This window comes from Panicum hallii, chromosome 4, assembly GCF_002211085.1.
Source record: "Panicum hallii strain FIL2 chromosome 4, PHallii_v3.1, whole genome shotgun sequence".
NCBI classification, from domain to species: domain Eukaryota; kingdom Viridiplantae; phylum Streptophyta; class Magnoliopsida; order Poales; family Poaceae; genus Panicum; species Panicum hallii.
Window position 1 is genome coordinate 40,216,443 of NC_038045.1, and position 18,581 is coordinate 40,235,023.

At 56.6% G+C, this 18,581-nt stretch overlaps 1 protein-coding gene across 1 annotated transcript; it reads right to left on the reverse strand.

Moving 5' to 3' along the window:
• Positions 1–3,200: 3,200 nt before the first annotated feature.
• Positions 3,201–17,713, reverse strand: LOC112890477 (translation initiation factor IF-2-like). The gene is made up of 4 exons (XM_025957360.1): positions 17,310–17,713; positions 4,257–4,592; positions 3,714–4,167; positions 3,201–3,671 (listed from the first exon to the last, which is right to left on the reverse strand). The coding sequence occupies exons 1-4, from the start codon at positions 17,711–17,713 to the stop codon at positions 3,201–3,203; spliced, it is 1,665 nt and encodes a 554-aa protein (XP_025813145.1).
• Positions 17,714–18,581: the final 868 nt, after the last annotated feature.

Genomic DNA, 18,581 nt, shown 5'->3' on the forward strand with positions numbered 1-18,581 from the left:
GGAGGTCCGGCCTCCACCTCTCCAACAACTGGCCCTACTTCGGAGGGCCTGGCCAGGTCCCGACCCGGAGAAGCACCAAGCAACCTGGGGTCCGGCGAGTCCCCAGCTCAAGCAGAAGGATCCAGTCCAGAAGCCAGTCTACTACGTCAGCGAGGTCCTTCATGAGGCAAAGGCCAGGTATCCTGAGACGCATAAACTTCTTTATGCTATACTCATTGCGTCCAAGAAACTCTGCCACTACTTCCAGGCCCACAAGATTGTGGTGGTGACCTCCTACCCATTGAGGGCCATCCTCCATAATTCCAACGCCATGGGCAACATCGCCAAGTGGGCAGCTGAGCTTGCTGGATTTCAACTCGACTTCCAGCCACGCCACGCCGTCAAGAGTCAGGTCCTTGCTGACTTCGTCGCGGAATGGACACCATCGCCAAGCGTCCCTGGGGGTCCGGGTGATGGCTCGGACCCCCCACGTCTGGAAGTCAGGGCTTCAGTGTTCACCGAACCCCACTGGACACTCTTCTTTGACGGGTTCGCCCGCAGCAAGAGGGCAGGGGCTGGCGTGGTCCTCATCGACCCACGTGGTGAGCAGTTGAAGTACATGGTGCACCTCGATTTTGAGGCCACCAACCACATGGCGGAGTATGAGGCCTTAATTTTTGGACTTACGGCGGCTCTGTCCCTGGTGGTCCGGGAGCTCCTGGTCAAAGGAGACTCCCAACTCGTCATCAGGCAAGTCCGGGGGGAATGTTGCTGTAACAATCCCCAGCTCGCAGACTACCTCGTTCATGTGAAGAGGCTGGAGAAGGACTTCGATGTGCTGGAACTGCAACATGTTCCACGCGAAGGCAACTCAGCAGCTGATGCACTCTCCACGAGCGCATCGACTCAGGCACCCGTGCCCGAGGGCGTCTTCCAGAGACGTCTGCTGAAACCTTCCGCCCAGCCTGCCGACCTGGGTGAAGGGGGTCGGACTAGCACCTCGAAGCTAGCGGTCCCGGCGGTGCTCCATCCGTGGAGCCCGCCAAGGGTTGTGTGCTCCCTCAAGGGTCCCGAAGACCTCAGGGAGCCACACCCAGTTTCTCAGGAAGGTCCCGATGCATGGATCTCTAAGGTCCGGGTCTACCTGAAAGATAATTTTCTTCCTGAAGACCAGGCATCTGCTGAGCGCATAGTCCGGATGGCCAAGCGATACACGGTGGTAGAAGGGGATCTCTACCGCCGTGGCGCCAACGGCATCCTCATGTGGTGCATCACCCAGGAAGAGGGCCACAACTTGCTCGCGGAGATCCATGGAGGCGAGTACGGAAGTCATTCCTCATCCCGCACGTTGGTCGGTAAAGCCTTCCGGCATGGCTTTTACTGGCCGACAGCGCTCCAGGATGCAGCTGAGTTGGTAAGGTCCTGCAAAGCGTGCCAGTTCTATACAAAGCAGATACACACTCCATCTCAAGCACTGTAGATGATTCCTCCCTCTTGGCCCTTTGCTATATGGGAGTTGGATATCTTAGGACCTTTCCCTAGGGCCGTCGGCGGGTACCGATACCTCTATGTCGCCATTGACAAATTCACCAAGTGGCCGGAGGCAACCCTAGTGGTCAACATCACCAAGGCGTCAGCAACCGTTTTCCTCAAGTCAATCATGTGCCAGTCCGGGGTCCCGAACTGGGTCATCACTGACAATGGGACTCAGTTCACAAGCTAATACTTTCAAGAGTACTGCGAAGACATTGGCATCCAGCTCTGTTTCGCCTCAGTGGCGCATCCCAGGAGCAATGGCCAAGTCGAGCGGGCTAATGCTGAGATTCTCAGAGGACTCAAGATCCGGACCTACTGTGATCTTGAGAAGCATGGCGCAAAATGGATTGATCAGCTTCCGAGTGTGCTATGGGGGAACCGGACCACTCCCAGCCGGGCGACAGGGGAAACCCCTTTCTTCTTGGTCTACGGGGATGAAGCATGCCTTCCCCCGGAGATCACCATGGGCTCTCTACGAGTCCAGGCTTTTGATGAGAATTTGCAGGAACAGCAGCGTCACCAAGACGTGGACCTCACCGACGAGCGGAGATGGCGAGCAGCAGTCCGAAACGCACGATACAACCAAGCGCTCCGGCGCTATCACCAACGATTCATGCGTAGTAGGGAGCTCCGGGTCGGGGACCTAGTCTTAAGGTGAATCCTAAACCGAGAGGGCCTGCACAAGCTCTCCCCCAGCTGGGAGGGACCCTTTAAGGTGACAAAGGTGTACCGACCCGGATCTGTTCGCTTGGCTACGAAGGAAGGCATGCAACTACCTAATCCATGGAACATTGAGCACCTCCGTAAGTTTTATCCCTAGGACCTGGTTGAGGGAAAATTTTTCCTTTGTAATTGGTAGCATCACTGTGCGGACCAAGGCGGTGGAGGTCCGCCCTCGTAAACCCGGCCCTTGGCGTACATCACACAATTCTTTTGTACCAATTCATTAAGGAAAGATTTGTTCTCACTGTGTCCTTGAGGATTATGCGGTTTTAATTTATTTACCTCTCACTATGCTAAACCCCCCCCCATGAGGTCCTTCACATCTGTGACGCATCTGAGGCCTCTCTTGAGTTGCTATGCTACGTCACTGCCCTAGGCCCTCTGTTTCACAGGAGAAAAGGGACCGGGCACCTGGGAACAGGCTTCAGGAGGATGTGCTCGTTCTTTGCTGGGGTCCAAGGTTGTGTAGCCGCTTAGCCTGGTTCCGTAACCTAAGCCTACACGCCCTGCCCCCCTAGGGCGAGTACCATCCTACCTCGAACCACGGGCCCGGGGGCCGGGACCCCCTTAATCCCTAAACCTAGGCCCTGGTGCTCTGACTCGCTATGCAGCTCAGAAGGTTCTTGCTGATGAGTCCGGGACCTCGTGGGGACATCCACTAAGCATCGTTTCTGAGTCTTATGCAGGACCTCGGTTCTATGGCAGCTAGTCTCGATCTATCGCGACTACCTCTCAGGGGGCCAGAGGACCTCGGTATACTTAGAGAATCTGGCGGCCGGAGAAACAGCTAAGTTTTTCGCCTCCTCAGACACATAAAATGCTCTCAAGTCTTGCTTCTAGCAAAGCAAATATATAACTTATAATCTACACATTCCACAAAAGTTATATCACATCTCGAAAGTTGTATTACAAAAACAATAACAGAGATACTAGGCCTACTGTCCTGGTGGTCCGGAGGCGCCCTAACTTCCTGCAGGTTCGGGGCGGAGTCGGATATGGGACACCACGATGTCCGCCGCCTCCTGTACCCCTTCCTGCGCGGCGGCCGCCGTTGCCGGGATGGGGCCGATTAGGACGGGGGTCAGCTGGAAGGTGGGATCATGGCTCCGGAAGCTGGTAAGGATGTACTCTGCCGTCCCCCGAGCAACTGCTCGCCCTTCTGCCTCCAGGGAGTCGTCCATGGTGGCCTCCAGGTCCCGCAGCCGCTCAGCAGTGGAGTCCAGCACCTGGAGGGTAGCGTCAAGTGAAGATGGAGCCTCTGCCACCCAGATGGAGTTTGCTCCGAGAGTTCTCAGGGAGGAGTTCACCTCACCGGCCCACCTTATGATCCGGCCGATGCTGGCGCTCCGCTCCGCCAGGAATTCCTCCACCTTGGCCTCCCACTTCTGGAGGGCCGCCTCACGCTCCTGGAGCTCCTCGAGCCGGGCCACCTCCTATGCTTCGCGGGCGGCAAGCCTTTCTTCTCACTTTGCTACGGTTGCCGCCAGTTCTGCAAGAGTGGCCTCCTGCGCCGCGGTCATCTCCACCACCTTCTTGGCCTGGTTGGCCAACTTCAGGGCGGTCTGCTCCCTCTCCGCCGCTGCCTGCACCCTCGTCTCCGCCAGGAGCTCCCGCTCGGTGGCCTGCTTCTCCCGCCGTACAGCCGATCTCTCCCGTTGGGCAGCAGCTGCCTCTCGGTCGAGAGGTTGCTGCAGCTGCTCCTGCAGGAGTTTGCGCCCCTGCATGAGCTCGGCGCGCTCCCCGGCATAGCGGGCGGTGACGGACTTGATGCGGTCGCCCAGGCGGTCCTCCCAGTCGGAGAGCTGGTGGCGCTCCACTTCCAGCCTGTCCCACTCCCGGCGGATGCCTGCCTCCAGCTCCTCCTGAGCCTGCTGGCTCTTGGCAAAGAGGCGCGGGAGGGGGACCTCCGCTGGACTTAGCAGAAGGCGCCTTCCCAGCACCACCTATGTTTCCTCCTCCTGCATAAATAGAGTGGTGCTGGCGACCTCTGCAGCCTCCGGCGTTGTTGCCTCCGGTACCTCCGCAGCCTCTGGCGCTGCCCCCTCTGCCATCGCGGCAGCTCCTCTGCTGCTGGCTCGCCTGGAGGGGGCTCCGCCATGACGTCCGGCGCCGTTGCAGCTGCTGGCACCTCTGTTGTCACAGGAGGTCCGGTGGCCTCCTGCTGTGGGGCGGCATCGGACCTTGGAGGAGTGGCGGCCTCTAGCTCCAGACCCCTGGGTCTGGCGGCCCCTGGTGCTGATGCAGGCGGAGATCCTGTGGGAGTTGTCGCCGACTCCCCAGCAGGAGAAGAGGGTACTGGCTGGGGGCCAGACCCCCCAGCTGGAGCGTCGCCGGCAGACACGTTGGGTGCAGGCCTGTCATACACCAACAGAGTTGGGACCCGGAAGACAAAACGCGAAAGTAAAAAATTCCAAGAAAGACCACTTACACAAAACCGTACCACTCCCATCTACCTCGGGCATTTGGGCAGACCCCTTTTCCTGCCGAGGACCCCCGGACCTCTGGTGGTGGTCCCCGGCCGCTGGCGCTTTCTGTCAGACCCGGGGCTACCGGGCTGGGCATGTAGCGTAGTCTACGGAGGTTTAAGAGATTAAGTCCGTCTTATCTCTTATTCATTTTGTTTATCTCTTGTTTATCCCGTTTAAATAGGAGATAGGGCTAACCAACACGGAGAGGATCTACTCGAGATCAGTTCTGGTGTGATCCCTCGGTGGAGGTTGGTTAGCATCTTTGTAACTCTGACCTCTCGGGTATATAAGGGAGGTCAGGGACCCCTTCAAAACAGGAGATCATTAGGTCATTCTACACCAAAAGGAATACAAACCATCATACAGGACGTAGGGTGTTACGCTCCGTGCGGCCCGAACCTGTCTAAGTCTTGTGTTCCTTGCACCTTCGAGTTCCTGATCTCGGCGTTCCCTCACCCAAAACTTACCACCTTGGGTCTATCCCTCGGTGGGCAGCCGGTTAAACACCGACAGCTGGCGCGCCAGGTATGGGCACGCGTCGAAGATCCACCGGCGAGCTCGATGGCTTCGTTCAGATTCGTCAGGTCGGTTCCCTCTCAGGGAACGACGTTTGTTTTTGGTTCATGGGTCTGCATCGCAGATGGTGCGGGCAGTTTCCGGCGATTCCTTGTCGACATGAAGCCAAGGACCTCCGCTACGGATTTCCGCAGCGACCTCGACAAGTTTGTCGACGACCTCGACAACTTGCCGCTCCACGCTCCCGCAGCACAGGACAAGGTGGAGTTCGCTTCAGCCTCGACTTCTTCTGGTGTTGCGGCAACTCTCCCTGGTTTGGACTTGTTCCAACCTAGGGATTCACTTAGCCGATCTCAGCTCGGTTCGTGCGAATCGGCCACTGGTCTTCAGGAGGCCGACGCCTTTGGGTCCCTTTCCATGTTTGAGAAGGACCTGAACTTGTTACTCCAGATCGGAAAACTCGAAGCCACCGCGTGTCGGGGGGCTTCGGGTTGTTCCGGTTCCGGTGATCTGGTGGTCACCTCCTTTCCGGGGGGGCACGTGGTGCACTGGAGGGGCGTAACGCTCCCCAAACCACTGGAAGCAGAGGATCGACTCGTGGCTCACCTCGAGCCCTTGCCTTTTCAGGAAGGCAGGCCGTTGGCCACCGCGGAGGAGGGGACGACTGAACTAGTCGACGAAGGTTCTCACGAGCTTTCTTCCCGCCAGGTGCTGATGGCCGAAGAAGGCGAGGACGGTGGGGATTTTCTCATCGACAATTTTGAAGCGATCTCCGAGGATGAGATCACGGCCAATGTTGGTGACGAGAACGACGCCGATCGAGAAGCGCGGAGGGCCAGAAACAGGGCCCGCACAATCCGGCGGAGGAAGGCCAACGAGCGTAGGCGATCTATGCATCGCGAGCTTGATCCTGAGTTCGCCGCCGTCAGCGAACGGGGGTTTCGGACTCCGGTGGCCAACATCGCTAGGGTTATGGCCATCCTCGAGCGCAGCCATGACCCGGAGGTACGTCAAGCACTCTTGTACGTGCAGAGGGCTTGGATCCAGTTGGATCAACACAACCCGGCGCCTACCATCAGGGAGGAGCGTGTGGGAGAGAGTCGAAGTCAGGCCCACAGCCGAACGGCTGGCGGCCGTCCTCGACGTCAACCCAGCAACGACAACGCTTGCGGGAGCCAGACCCCTGGCGGGAGGCAGCAGCCACCGCAAGGGGGTCAGCCACGACAAGCCCATCATCGACTCCTTCGGGAGGATCTGTGCCAACACATCAATGAAGGCCGCGATGCGCGCACCGTGATTTCTTCCAGGCGCAAGACTCGTGAAGAAGTCGAGAATGAAGGTACTGACTGCAGCGATCGATTTCCTGCTTTTTCTGCTCGTTTCAGCAGCTACAAGTACCCGGAGGGCTTCAAACCGATCGGCATCACCAAGTACGACGGCAAGCAGGCTCCCCAGCAGTGGCTTCGTTGCTACTCCACGGCCATTGACGTCGCGGGGGGCTCAAATATCACCAAAGTCGTCTACTTCCCGATGGCTTTGGACCCTGCGCCGCTCACTTGGCTGGAGAGTCTTGGCAGCAACACAATCGACTCCTGGGAACGACTTAAGAAGGTCTTCATCGATAATTTCCAGGGAGCAATTACCCGTGCAGGTACTCGACACGATCTTGCCCAGTGCAAGCAGGAACGTAACGAGCTTCTACGGTCCTACACGCGTCGCTTCTTCGACGTCCGCGCCACCATCGCGAACATCTCGGAGGAGGACATCATCGACTGCTTTTACAACGGCATCACCGACCCGAGCATATACAGAGATTTCGGGCGGAACAGGCCGAAGACCGTTGCGGGCCTTCGTGATATGATGCACGATTGGTCCGAGCAGGAGGAGAAGATGCGGGAGCGGTTCCCGCGGCGCCATGATAGCAATCTGCGGCGCCCAAACGACAACCGCAGCGACAAAGGCCAGCGGGACTTTTCTGGGCCACCCCGGAAACGAAAGCCAGATGATGTCATCGTGGCTATCGATCGTCCTTCGCGGGGCAAGAAGTCGACGACGCAGGAGGAATTTGAGAAACTCCTGCAGAAGAAGTGCCCATGGCATCCGGGCGCCAGCCATGCCGCCATTGACTGCTACCACCTCCGGAGGACGTTCAGCAACACCGGTGGTGGAAAGAAGAATAAGAAGCCTGCTGACAAAGAACCCGAGGATGACGATCACGATGACCAGGGGCGTAACCCGAAGTTTCAGGATGCCTCGAAGGTCGTCAACGTTATCTTCGGCGGTGATGAGGATTTCGGTTCCAGGAGGGACCAGAAGCTGCTTCTTCGGGAGATCTTGTCCGTCGAGCCGGCGGTACCACGGCCGCTCCGTTGGTCGGAGGTCCCCATCTCGTTCTCTCGCGACGATCAGTGGACGAGCTTCTCGGAGCCCGGTAAGTTCCCATTGGTCCTGGATCCTGTGGTGGCAGAGGTCAAGCTTACCAAGGTCCTCATCGATGGTGGAAGCGGGCTCAATCTCATCTTCGTCAGTACTCTGAAGAAGATGGGCCTGGATTTCAAGGATATGCTAGTGCCCAGCAAATCCCCCTTTTACGGGATCGTCCCAGGTAATGCGGCGCATCCGCTTGGCACGGTGGTCCTCCCAGTCACCTTTGGCACGCGGGAGAACTATCGTACCGAGTTCATCAAGTTTGAGGTGGCTACTTTTGATTCCTCTTACCATGCAATATTGGGTCGTCCGGCACTAGCTAAGTTCATGGCAGTGCCGCACTATGTTTATCTACTTCTTAAGATGCCAGGACTCGGTGGAGTGCTCACCCTCCGTGGCGACTTGAAGAAGTCATACGACTGCAACCAGGAGGTGATCCAATATGCTTCGACTAGTCGTGTGCCAGATGCTTCGGGAGAAGTACTCGCGGCCGCGCAGCAGCTTTCCCAGTCTGGGCTGGAAATTCCCTCCAAGAAGGCCAGCAAGTCGAGCATCCAGTCGACTGATGGCGCGGCCCTCAAGACGATCCAGCTCCAGGAGGGGATCCATCTAAGACCGCCGTCATTGGCGCGGGCTTAGGCGACAAATAGGAACTCGCGCTCGTCAGCTTTCTTCGGGCTAACCGAGACATATTCGCATGGAAACCTGCGGACATGCCAGGGGTGCCCAGGGAGTTGATCGAGCATGCTTTGAATGTAGACCCGAAGGCCATGCCCAAAAAGCAACGCCTCCGGAGGTTTGCTCAAGACAAGCGTGAGGCCATTAAACGAGAGATCGCTAAACTCCTCGCGGCTGGATTCATTAAAGAAGTAATTCATCCAGAGTGGGTAGCGAATCCCGTGCTTGTAAAGAAAAAGAACAATGAATGGAGAATGTGTGTCGACTACACCGATCTCAACAAGCATTGCCCAAAAGATCATTTTGGGCTGCTGCGCATTGACCAAGTCGTCGATTCGACGGCTGGGTGTGTACTTCTTTGTTTTCTTGATTGCTACTCAGGGTATCATCAGATTGCGCTCAAGGAGGAGGACCAAATCAAGACTACATTTATCACCCCATACGGGACTTATGCGTACAAAACAATGTCTTTTGGGTTGAAGAATGCAGGAGCAACATACCAACGCGCGATCCAGATGTGTTTCGCGGATCAGCTGCACCGGAATGTTGAGGCTTATGTGGACGATGTGGTCATCAAGACCAGGGACTCCGATAGCCTGATCGAAGATTTGGAAGAAACATTTAGTAGTCTACGCAGCTATCGGTGGAAACTCAATCCCACCAAGTGCGTCTTTGGAGTACCTTCTGGGAAATTGCTTGGGTTCATCGTCAGCAACCGGGGCATCGAGGCCAACCCTGTCAAGATCACGGCCATCACTGATATGGAGGCTCCGGCCACAATCAAGGATGTGCAGAAGCTGACAGATTGTATGGCGGCCCTGAACAGGTTCATCTCCCGACTCGGGGAGAGAGGACTACCTTTCTTCAAGCTCCTAAAACGCCAAGACAAGTTTCAATGGACGGAGGAGGCCGAGCGAGCTCTACAAGACTTGAAAACTCACCTCCAGTCGCCTCCAATCCTCACCGCTCCGCTACCGGAAGAGGATCTACTACTCTACATTGCGGCAACAACCCATGTTGTCAGCAGCGCTATTGTAGTCGAGCGAGGCGAAGAAGGCCATGCGTTCGGAGTGCAGAGGCCCGTCTATTTCGTCAGCAAAGTCCTCTCCGAGTCAAAAGTACGGTACCCAGCTGTTCAAAAGCTCTTATATGCAATTTTGATCCCATCAAGAAAGTTGCGCCATTACTTCGATGAGTACAAGATCACTGTGATTACGGACTTCCCGCTGGCGGATATTCTCCATAATCAAGATGCCACGGGACGCATATCTAAGTGGGCAGTGGAACTGGGGGCTTTGTCAATTGACTTCAAGCCACGCACTGCCATCAAGTCACAAGCTCTAGTCGACTTCATGGCTGAATGGAGGGAGAATCAAGTCCCAACCCCAGTGGACAAGCCAGAGCACTGGACCATGTATTTTGATGGGTCCCTCAAGCTCGACGGCGGAGGCGCTGGTGTCTTGCTCATCTCCCCACGAGGCGAACAATTGAAGTACGTCCTTCAGATCTTATGGAAGGTATCTAATAATGAAGCCGAGTATGAAGCCTTGCTTCACGGGCTTCGTTTGGCGATATCACTAGGGATCAAGCGATTACTTGTGTATGGCGATTCTCTTCTTGTCATTCAGCAGGTCAATAAGGAGTGGGACTGCAACAAGGAAACAATGGAGGCATACGTCCAGGAAGTGCGCAAGCTGGAAGGCAAGTTTTCTGGCTTGGAGGTTCACCATGTGCTACGGGAGCACAACGTTGGCGCGGATATCCTGTCCAAGTTAGGGTCAACACGCGCTCAAGTCCCGCCGGGAGTCTTCGTCCAGGAGCTTGCTCAGCCATCCATCAAACCTTCTCCGCAAGTAACCATCGACTCGGGTTCCCAACAACCCGATCGAGAGGTTCTGACGCTGGGGGAGGACTGGCGAGCGGCTTTCATCGACTTCATTCAAGACCAGCGGCTACCAGCGGGAATTGACGCTAAGAGTGCGGAAGCGGCGCGCGTCTTAAGAAGAAGCAAGGGCTTCGTCCTGGTCAACGGCAAGCTCTACAGGCGTGGCGCTCGGTCAGGAGTTCTTATGAAGTGCGTCACGAAGGAAGATGGGTACGACATACTACGAGAGATCCACGAAGGCGTCTACGGCAACCATGCGGCGTCAAGAACGCTGGTTGGGAAAGCATACAGGGCCGGCTTCTGGTGGCCCACTGCAGTAACCGACGCGGAGGATCTCGTGCGCAGGTGTCAAAACTGCCAATTCTTCGGCAAACAGACCCATGTTCCTGCTCATAGCCTCATCACTATACCACCATCGTGGCCTTTTGCTTGTTGGAGTCTCGACATGATCGGGCCCTTCACGACGGCGCCAGGCGGTTTTACTCATGTTCTGGTGGCTATTGACAAGTTTACGAAGTGGATCGAGTACAAGCAAATCGCCAAGCTCACGCCAGACCGGGTTGTTGACTTCATTTCGGATATTTTGCACCGGTTCGGCTTCCCAACACTATCATCATGGACTTGGGGTCAAACTTCACGGCCAACCATTTCTGGGAATTCTGCGAGAACGCTTGCATCGAAGTCAAATATGTCTCAGTTGCACACCCGCGGGCCAATGGACAAGTCGAACGGGCGAACGGCTTGATAATCGACGGTCTCAAGAAGCGACTATACGATGAAAACAGCAAGAAGGGAGGCAAATGGGTATGCGAGCTGCCGCATGTAGTCTGGGGGCTTCGGACTCAGCCATCCAAAGCCACAGGCCAAACACCTTTCTTCCTCGTATATGGATCTGAAGCCATTTTACCAGCCGATATCATGTGGAAGTCCCCAAGGGTTGAAATGTACAATGAAGGCGAGGCGGACGAGGCGAGGCAGTTAGAGCTCGATTCTGTGGAAGAAGCTCGTTGCACCGCCCTTGTCCAGTCAGCCAGGTACCTGCAGGGGATCCGCCAATACCATGATCGCAACGTCAAGGAGCGGTCATTCATCGTTGGCGACCTGGTTTTACGTCATATCCAGGACGAATCTGGCCTACACAAACTCAATCCAAGGTGGGAGAGCCCGTTCATCGTCAAGCAGGTCACACGGCCAGGATCGTATCGACTACAATGCCCCGAGGGCCAGGACATCCCAAACTCCTGGAACGTCCAACACCTGCGCAAGTTCTACCCATAAGCAAATACCTGGTGATATCCGAATTCCTCAGGGGCTTGGACGATCTCCTTTTTTCGATGCATATTGAAGGCTATGAGCCACAATATTCGGGTTGAACATTCATTCTCCGGCGCACGACGGCCACGGCCACGAACCAACACTCGTGTAAACTGGCCGCTCGTCATGATTAAAGTTGTGACTACATACACAACTTATCGACTTTACTTCTTGTCGAACCATCTGCTCTGGCTACAACTCCTCGATATATCGAGTTCCGCCACGACCTTGGGTGGTCGCACGCGACCGAAGTCGCACCTTGTCCAACTCAGTTGATCCGCTCGACTGGCTCAAAAACAGCACGTTGGACAGGCTCGCATGAAGAGCTACCTCGACTACATCCTGAGGGGCGGCACTCAGAACAGTCATGTTTTTGCCAAAAGAATGGCCAAAACGCGGCAACGACCGCACCTGCTCCTAATAAGCCCGATCCGTCCGCCCGGGTCTCACACAGCTTACGGAGCACGCTCATAAGCAGGAGCGATTTTCGACTACACTCAGAGTCGCCGCACTCGAGCTAGTCCTAATTTTTTGCCCTACGCACGGCAAACCCGCGACGATGCTCGCGTTCCTCCCTAACGAGTCTAGGCCTACAATTTCGGGTTGTGGGCCACTTGTTAGACGAGTTCCTACACGGAACTACGGCTACCTTCAGGGTCGTTGCACCCCGCGGTAGCGTCTGCTACTCGCGCCTTGTAAGCCTGGACATTCGCTCAGCATAGGCACACACACACACAAGTAGAGACAACGACATAAACATGTATACAAGAGAATGAGTACTTGTTCCTCATACCCTAATTCTGCAGTACACTGTGTACAATTTGTTCTGCTACAGGTTGGGCTTCACGCAGGTACTCTTCAAAACGTTCGTCCGAGCAGTCTGCCGCCATCCCCTGCGCAAAAAATGTCTAACTGCGCATTGGGCACGAAGGACTTTACATATGCAAGGGCGTTGCTCACGCAAGCGACTGGAGCTTCGGATAAAAACTTGAGCATTTTCTTCGGGGCTTCACGGAGCCGTCCCAGCAGGGGCCGCGGGCCTGCCTCGCCTTCTTCTGGCGGGTCCACCATGTCGACCAGTTCCTGGGCGGCTCCCTGGAGGTCCTCCAACTCCTTGCGCCGCTGCTCGTCCTTCTCGCCCAGCACTTTGACTTGCTGAAGGCAGTCGACGAACTGACGTTCAGTGTCGTCGATCACCTTCCGCAGCCTTTCGACTTCATCTGTACGGCGATACAGCACATTCTTCACGTCAGTAAGCAGCTCCTCTTTGTGTTTTATTACTTTCCTAAGCTCTGTGGTGAAGATGTTTCAGCAAGCAAGCGAAATCACTAAGGAAAAGTACTCGAGGGAAACGGGGGCCTACCTTGGTGCGCCTTCTTTTCTGCCTTGAGCTGCTCCTGGTACTCTGCTTGTTGCTCCTTGACCCGTTGTTGGAGCTCGGAGTTGGCCTCTTCAAGGTTCTTCAGGTCATTCTTGAGCAGCCAGGTCTCTCGAGTCCTTTCCTGCTTCAGCATATCAAGCTCGCGCTGCAGATAGCAGTTCTTCGTCTTCTCCTCGGAAATGCGCTTGTGCAGGGCACCTAACTCCCGCGCGTCACTCACAACCGCGCGGAGTTTCTCCGACTTCTTCTGGGATTTGGTAATCACATGCTGTGCCAAAGGAGGAAAATGAGTACTAAACAACTCACCAATGCACACACTCGGAACTTTACGCGAGTACTACCATGGAGAAGTTGTATAACTCCTTGAAGGTGCTCTTGAAGGTCTCCAGGTTCTCGGCCGTTAGCAGAAGATCATCCACCAGGTCGGTGGTGATGATGTTCTGGTACCCTGGCCCGGTCCTCAGCACCTCACGGGGACTCTCCGTGGGCCCGGCGGCATCCCCGGACGGCGGCGGCTGGACACCTGCAAGCATACGAAGTAGTCACCATATTGTCCTCGGACTCTGGCATCAAGCCGCGGGCGGGTAAGCGCGTACCTGTATCACTGATAGGAGCGGCACCAGGGGCCACGACTTGTTCCCCGCCACTGGGCCCGGCTCCCTCTTGCCCGGACCCGGGAGGCGGCAAGTCGGGGAGCCCCGCACCCGCTTCCGGGGCCACGACTTGTTCGTCGCCACCGGGTCCGGCTCCTTCTTGTTGGGACTCGGGAGGCGGCAAGTCGGGGAGCCCCGCATCTGCCTCAGGGGCCACCTCTGCGGGTACAGGCCCCCCAGGCGCCGAGGGCTCGGGGGCTGCTGCAGCCGAGACAGGCGCTGCAGCCTTGCCCGGTTCCAGCTGGAGTTGCACCGCACTTGCAGCCCTGGCGACATCGACAACATAGTTATCCACGCAGGCACGGTCAAGCTTTTCAAGCGATCGAAGCAAAACTTACAGTGTCAACTTTTTATTGGCCGCCTTCTTCACCCGCCAGGCCCGCCGAGGAACGCTCGTCGCCGATGGCGAGGCCTGGCCGGCCGATGGAGGGGTTCCCGCCATGGCAATTGTCACCGCCGCGACGTTGGAGGGGCCTGTCCCCACCCTTTCGGGTTCAGATCCGGGTGGTGGAGTAGGAAGACTGTAAGGGGGTGCTGTTAGTGTTCGGCATCTTTGGAACTTGGTAACTGGCCAAAACAGCAACTCCGTACCTGGAGGACTCGACTTCTTCGGCCTTGCGTTTGCGCATCTGCCGCTGACCTTTCGGCACCGGTGGCAGAACTCCGGCCAACTCCAAGCTCTGGTCGGAGGAGCTCTCCCGGTGCGCTCTCCCCTCGGTTCCTTCACTCGCCGGCGAGTCCACGCACTCGGAGGACTCGCCGCTGCCTCGAACCGTAGCAGGGCGAGTTGTCTTGGTGGCAACGGCGGCATCCGGGCGCGGTCCCTCTCCGGCGTCTTCCCCCGCCCACGGGCCCGCGCTCTCGGCGGACTCGTTGCGGCTTTGAGCCGCAGCAAGGCGAGCCTTCTTGGTGGCTGCGGCCGCAGAGGGGAGGAGGTGATACGCTTGGGGGAGGTCCGGTTGTGGCGGGTAGCTACAGTACAACTCCGAGTGCCCCTGTAGAAAAGTTTTTCAGTACACCATCGGCGCAGTAACAGATTTCTCCAGTAAAAGAAGTCGAACACTCACCGGCGGGGGCGGATTTTGCATGGAGAATAGAGTGGGCACGTATGGCACGGCGTTCACGTCCACCAGCACCCGCTGAACTCGCTGGAGTGCGACTTCGTCGGGTACCTCTTCTGTGCACATACGAGAAGAGTCAGCGGGGCCGGTGTACTCGAAGCCCAGATTGCAGCGCTGCTGGATGGGTTGGACGCGGCGCTTGTAAAAGGAGAACATGACGGAGGCGCCGGTCACCCCTTCCTTCTTCAGTGCATCGATGGCCTCCAGCAGCTCCTTGACTTGAATCATTTCCATGCCGGAGGGTTCAAGGTTCCACTCCCCCCTCACCACGGGCGGTTTGCTCGACTTCGTCGGCAGGGGGGGGAGCATGGTTTTCGATGTAAAACCAGAGGTTTTTCCATCCAGGAAGGTTGGAGGGGAATTTATATGCAAGGTATCTCTCGCCGGCCTGCTGTCGCAGTTGGATGCCGGCGCCCCCTACCACGGCGAGTTTTTTCGTGGTTGGCTGGGGTTTCACGCGGAAGAGGAAGCGGAATAGATCCCAGTGGGGCTCAATTCCGATAAATGCTTCGCAAAAGTGGATGAAAATGGAGATGTGGCAGATGGAATTCGGGTTGAGGTGATGGAGCTCAAGCCCGTAGTAGTAAAGAAGGCCGCGAAAGAAAGAACAAGTGGGGAGGGTCAATCCCCGTTCGGCAAAATGGAAGAATGTGACGATTTCGTCGACATTCTCCATAGGGAAAGGTTCACGGAAAGAGGGGCGCCAGTTAACAAGGTTTTTCTCTTGGAGCAACCCCTCGGAAACCAGTTTGTTCAGATTGTTAAGGGAGCACTTACTGTGTGACCATTCCTCGGTCGATGGTTCTGCCGCTTTCTTCTTCCCCTCGATCTCCGACTTCTTAGGCGCCATCTCCAATGCGTTACGCCACGAGATGCTCGGGGGCTGCAGGGAGAGGGGCGGGGAAGTTGGAGTAGGAGGATCTCCTTGGGCAGTGGCGGCGGCGTTCGGCTCAGATTGGGGTTTTGGTGGTTTTTGGCGGAATGCGGACTGAAAGCACAATTTTCCCTCCTATGGCCGCGGGGTTAAGTAACCTGCGGGACGGGGAAAAGTTACTGTTCAGAAGACCAAGAGTCGTTTTGTGGAATATTCCGAGGTGAGGGGTCACTTGGTGGTCTGATTAGATTGAATATTTGATTAATCATTTTTTCAGGGCTAATTAGCCCGAAAGAAGGGGTTTTTCGAATCTTTGGTCTAATTGCATCATTTGTACCATCACTTTGGTCTCTCCTTACAGTGTCATTGTTTAGCCTGTATGCCACGATTCTTTGGACCCTTATCTCCAATTTCGTGGGATTTGGATTCAAGGCTCGGGGGCTGCGGGGTACGTGGCATCGACTACTTATTTTTCAAGTTTCTTTGAAGGATAAGGAGGATTACAAATTAATGGGATCCTCAGCCTGATTCTCCGATTCAACCCGAGGCTTGGGGGCTACTCCATATGGAGTGCAATTTTTCAATCGCACGCCATAACAGAACTAAAATTCGGGGCATGAGCACCTCATAGCTTCGATGCGGCCAAGGAAGTACTTGAAGCAGGGTTTCAAGACGAAGCTTCAGAAGAAGTCGAAGACTGCTTCGAAAGTACTCGATAAGCCTGCAGTACTCAGCTACGAAGAGCTCGGGGGCTTGTCAGACCCGGGGCTACCGGGCTGGGCATGTAGCGTAGTCTACGGAGGTTTAAGAGATTAAGTCCGTCTTATCTCTTATTCATTTTGTTTATCTCTTGTTTATCCCGTTTAAATAGGAGATAGGGCTAACCAACACGGAGAGGATCTACTCGAGATCAGTTCTGGTGTGATCCCTCGGTGGAGGTTGGTTAGCATCTTTGTAACTCTGACCTCTCGGGTATATAAGGGAGGTTAGGGACCCCTTCAAAACAGGAGATCATTAGGTCATTCTACACCAAAAGGAATACAAACCATCATACAGGACGTAGGGTGTTACGCTCCGTGCGGCCCGAACCTGTCTAAGTCTTGTGTTCCTTGCACCTTCGAGTTCCTGATCTCGGCGTTCCCTCACCCAAAACTTACCACCTTGGGTCTATCCCTCGGTGGGCAGCCGGTTAAACACCGACACTTTCAGTGGCGGAGGTGGGGTCTGCTGCCTCGACTCCATCGCTGGTGGTGGTGGCGTCGTTGGGTGTCGCGTCGTCGGTGGCGGCGGAGGAGTCTGCTGCATCGGGGAAGGCACCTGTGCTTCCTCCACCCTCCTCTTCCGCTGCTGGCGCTGAGGCAGAGGTGTTGGAGCTCCGCTTGGCTTCTCCACCTCCGCTGTTCTCTGGCGCTTGGGGGGCCGGCTCCCCCACCAAGGAGCCGTCACAACGCTGGAGCCTCCGGGTCTTGGACCCCTCCGCATGGTCCTTGTGGTGGTGCTCCGGCACCGGCACCTTTTCTTTCCCCTTCTCGGCGGGGGCCGGACCTCCGGGGCTTGGCCCCCCGGGACCTTGGCTGGCGTGCTGCTAGCGGTCAGGAGAAGCGCCGGGGATATGGATCCCACAGTTAGGGTCGCCTCCCAACTGCCGGGCTGCCAGGCCACCCTCGTCGAGGGTCGGCATTGATGCCAGGACTGACGACCGCAACGCCTGGTCCTCGCACAGGGCCTTGACTCCGCTCGGGAGGACCAGGGACTCTGGGCTGAACGCCTCACCGGACATCGCCCGGAACGCTGCCTCCAGCTCCACCCTGGTGAAGTCGGTGCCAGGCCCGCGCGCAATCTTGCAGCAGTCGTTCAGCCCCGTATACATGCAGGCCATCCTAGCCCGCTGCTGCAGGGGAGTGATCCGTTTCTTCAGGAAATCACCAAGCACCATCTGGGACGTCAGGCCGCCCCTTGAGAGATTCTTGACCCGATCAAGAACCGGACCAAGCTCCTCCGGTAGCGACGGATTGGCCTTCCAGGTGCTCCGGTCGCTCTGAGGCCCTCCTGTTGGCAACTCCAGACGGTCGTGGACATCGGCCTTGGCAATGACCCAGCCTTCACGCCAGTCCTCCCACTTGGAGCTGGAAAAGGCACTGATGTAGGAATTCGCCATCCCGTGCCGGAGTTGGAAGTAGTAGGCGCCGACCTCACGCTTGGTCCTCCCTGTTCCGACCAAAGCATAAAAATGGCTGAAGATGGCGGTGCAGGGACGGACCCCCACGAACATCTCCATAAAATGGGTGAAGACCGCCACGAGGAGGACAGAGTGGGGAGTGAGGTGATGAAGCTGGAGGCCGAACTCCTCCAGGAGTAGAAGGAAGAAGGAGGAGATCGGTGGAACCAACCCGCACATGGCGTACGAGTTAAAGAGGATGAACTCCCCCGCAGCAAGGTCGCAGAGGGGGATTTTGCCGGCCCTAATCTTCCCAGCTTGCGCTGGCGCGGACCATCCCAGAAGACGACGCACCGAGTCCAGCTGGGTCTAGCTCTGAAAGCAGCGTGGGAAAGGAAGCGAAGACATGATGATGAATGTCGAGATCGCAGGGGATGGATCGCAAGCGAGCAGGGAAGAGAAGGAGTGCCGGGCGCAAGGAAACTGATTGCAAGGAATGTGCGGAGACGAAGGGGCGCTGTGGCGTCTACTGAAGGCAAGAGCGAAAAGGTAGCCGGTCTCTCCGGAGCCTACCTTTTATCTAAAAGGCTGCTCGCCCTCTCGAGCTCTGCGGCGACCTAGGAGAAGCTGAACGGTTGCCTACACCAGGCCCCTTCCTCTCACACCCAATGACTGATAGGCCCGGGCCCACCAGTCAAAGGCGTCACTGTTGGAGGAAAAGGCGGAATCTGAACCGCCCGAGCCGCGAGATGGGCTCGGATAAGACAAGAATCTGAACCTCCTGACGCGCACGGCGCGGGCGGAGGACGGGCCTCTCGAGGATCCCGCTATGGGAGAAAAGACATCCATGCCCTTCCCTTGCGGGAAT